Source organism: Alosa pseudoharengus, unplaced genomic scaffold, assembly GCF_046254945.1.
Source record: "Alosa pseudoharengus isolate Yale_2024_CS ecotype anadromous, Long Island Sound unplaced genomic scaffold, YU_APseudo_1.1 YU_APseudo_1.1_scf_20, whole genome shotgun sequence".
Lineage (NCBI taxonomy): Eukaryota > Metazoa > Chordata > Actinopteri > Clupeiformes > Clupeidae > Alosa > Alosa pseudoharengus.
The window spans coordinates 12,754,662-12,758,168 of NW_027468664.1; the positions used below are offsets into that span (position 1 = coordinate 12,754,662).

Below are 3,507 nucleotides of genomic sequence, written 5' to 3' on the forward strand. Positions count from 1 at the left end.
TGAGCAACGCGGGGCAAAAACACTGTTTGACAGTATGAGGAGAACAAGAAAGCACGCCACGCACACCGCACACCACGTACCGCTTAATTGACGAAGGGGAAAAGACAAAACAAAGGCAGGGAGGCTTGAAACACAGGAGTGATATGTGATAAAAGAGGCTTTTTCCATTTCTCTCTCTCTATCTTCCTGCCTCCCCCCCACTCTCTTTCTCTCTCCCTCTCTCTCTCTCTCTTTCTCTCCCATCTTGCCCTTCCTCTCTCGCATATGATTCATTCAGCTCAGAGAAAAAAAAAAAAAAAGAGCACAGGAAAAATTATCAAAGAGCAGCTGCGCGACCCGCTCACCGGCCTTAAGAACTTTGCCTTTCAAGTAAATTTCACGAGCAAAAAAGACATCTGCCGTAACATCACACGAAAAGCCAGCCGCCCGATAATACCACCATTTAATGCCACACCAGTGGGGTGGGATAGCAGAGGGGGTGGGTGGGGGCAGGCGGTGGCTATATCCCAAAATAAGATAGAGAGGCTTGATGGCTGGGCCCATGCAATATAAATGCCAGCGTATATCAACGTGCTTTAATGTGACTTTGGTAAATGTCAATATGCTTTAATCTGACTGCTGTGATGTGCCCCCAGTCACCTTCATTTTTTTATCATCTCACACTCACGTCACTCTCTCTGTCGTTTTCCTTTTTTCTCCAGGTGGAAATGGATTATGACTGACAATGGCAGCTCACGTCGAGAGGAGCAGATGTTTCTCCGCAGAAGTCAAAGAGAGGATTAAACTTTGCCATTCATTATAGCCGTGAAACTGTTTCCCCTCTGCAGAGATTTTTGTTTTTATTCTACCTTCTGCCCTTGTTGTAACCTGGTCTGTGTGATCTTAACTCCAAATTGAAACCCATTCCCCAGCAAGAAAATTAACATCGGGTTCACTGCATGTGAGGGCAAAAGAAAGAGGGGGAAAAAAAGACAACAACCAACCAAAAAGTCCCTGGGGAATCTCACGGGTGCAAGCAATCGTCACCCCTCACTGCAAACCAATGATCCATTATTTTTGAAGGCGGACCACTTAATCTACAAGGACCAATTACTGAAGTGCAGGGCAGTGGGCCAATATGAAGGACGTGTGGCTTGTGGATTGTTTGTTAATGGGGCTCGCTGTGGCGGCCTTTGTTCCAGCTTCTGTGGCCAGAGTCGATTGCCCCAAGTCCTGTGTGTGTGAAGTCCGGCCCTGGTTCTCCCCGACGTCGGTGTACAAAGAGGGCCCCACGGTGGACTGCAACGACTTGGGGCTTTTCGAGGTCCCTGAGAGACTACCCGCGGACACGCAGGTGCTGATGATGCAGACGAACAACATTGTCAAGGTCGACCGGCCTTTGGAATACCTCGTCAATGTGTCCGAGATCGACCTGTCGCAAAACAACGTGACGTCCGTGGCCGACCTGGACCTGGGTCGTCTGCCGCAGTTGCTCTCGCTGCACCTGGAGGAGAACTGGATTTGCACGTTGCCCGATGACGCGCTCTCCCGCCTCCCGAGCCTTCAGGAGCTCTACCTGAACCACAACCTGATCTCGTCGATCTCGCCGGCGGCCTTCAGGGGGCTCCGCGGCCTGCTCCGGCTCCACCTGAACTCCAACCAGCTCCGGACCATCAGCAGCGAGTGGTTTGAGTCCACGCCGAGCCTGGAGATCCTGATGATAGGCGAGAACCCCATCCCCACTATCCCCGATTTGACCTTCAGGCCCCTGAGGAACCTTCGGAGCCTGGTCCTGACAAGGATGAACCTCTCGCAGTTACCCGACAACTCTCTGGCCGGCTTGGAGAACCTCGAGAGCATCTCCTTCTATGACAACACCTTCCCCGAGGTGCCACATGGGGCCCTGAGGCACCTCAAGAACCTAAAGTTCCTCGACCTGAACAAGAACCCGATCGGTCGGATCCAGCGGGGTGATTTTGTGGACATGCCGCACCTGAAGGAGCTGGAAATAAACAGCATGCCGGAGCTGGTGTCCATCGACAGCCTGGCCCTGGACAACCTCCCTGAGCTCACCAAGATCGAGGCCACCAACAACCCCAAGCTGTCCTACATCCACCCGAGCGCCTTCCGGAAGCTTCTACGCCTGGAGACGCTCATGCTGAACGGCAACGCACTGAGTGCCCTGCATCGGGTCACCGTGGAGTCGCTGCCCAATCTGCGCGAGGTCAGCCTCTACTCCAACCCCATCCGCTGCGACTGCGTGGTTCGCTGGATGAGCGCCAACCGGACGCGCGTGCGCTTCATGCAGCCCGACTACCTCTTCTGCTCGGAGCCACCCGAGTACGAGGGCCAGCGCGTGCGGCAGGTGCACTTCCGCGAGATGACCGAGACGTGCCTGCCGCTCATCTCGCCCGAGAGCCTGCCGGCGCGCCTGAGCGTGGCCAACGGCAGTGCCGTCTCACTCCACTGCCGCGCCTTCGCCGAGCCCGAGCCGGAGATCTACTGGATCACGCCGGCGGGCACGCGCGTCCTGCCCAACACCGTGACCGAGAAGTACTACATGCACCCCGAGGGGACGTTCGACATCTACGACATCACGGAGAGCGAGGCCGGCCTGTACACCTGCGTGGCTCACAACCTCATCGGCGCCGACCTGAGGTCCGTCTCGGTGGAGGTTAACGGATATTTTCCGCAACCGGCAAACAGCTCCTTCAATGTGGACATCAAGTCCATAGAGGCCAACTCGGTGCTGGTGTCCTGGAAGGCGTCCCACGGGAGCCTGGCGCCCAACATCAAGTGGTTCACCGTCTCAGGCACGAAAAACCCCACCGTGGCTTTCACCGCCCGCGTCCCATCCGACGTCAAGGTGTACAACCTGACACACCTCTCTCCAGCCACCCAGTACAAGGTGTGTGTGGACGTCCCCAACGTGCTGCACACGCAGAGGTCCAAGTGCATCAACGTCACCACGAAGAAGGTCGAGGCCACGGCGGTGGCCGCTGCGGTGCTCGCGTCCGAACGCTGGGACGTGGCGGTCATCAGTGTGTTCGGCGTGCTCCTCACCGCCGTGTCGGTCGCCTGCTTGCTCATCTACGTGCACCTAGGGAACCAGCAACTCTACGGAGACCTGCGCAAGTGCCAGTCCACAACTCTGTTGGCACCGCAAGCGGCACTGCACTCACCCTTCACCCGGCTCTGGGTGGCGGGCAAAGGCATGCCAGGCGCAGAGGAAGTGAGAGCCACGGTCATAAACGTGTCGGACAACGCTTTCTAAAATAAACGAGAGACACGATGCGTTACCCACATCAATTAACAAAAAAAAACTCTCATAGCCACAGCCAAAAGGACAGGTCATTGAAGGACAAGCTGCCACTACTCTCTGAAATAACAACGTCCCTGTTTTTGTCGTTGCAAACTTTGACATTTCAGGAAACCAGTTGCAAATGTACTTTTATCGTGGGATTGTTGGTGGCCAAAACTATAAAAGGAACAGAAACAGGAGTTCAAACCTCTGTTATCATAACGTTT

General features: G+C 55.1%; 1 protein-coding gene across 1 annotated transcript; it reads left to right on the forward strand.

The window, feature by feature from the left end:
* The first annotated feature begins 1,117 nt into the window (after positions 1–1,117).
* lrrn3b (leucine rich repeat neuronal 3b) lies at positions 1,118–3,253 on the forward strand. Its single transcript, XM_076297324.1, has one exon. The coding sequence runs from the start codon at positions 1,118–1,120 to the stop codon at positions 3,251–3,253; it is 2,136 nt and encodes a 711-aa protein (XP_076153439.1).
* Positions 3,254–3,507: the final 254 nt, after the last annotated feature.

Coding starts and splice junctions, on each gene's coding strand:
- lrrn3b (XM_076297324.1), top strand. CDS start 1,118: ATGAAGGACGTGTGGCTTGTGGATTGTTTGTTAATGGGGCTCGCTGTG.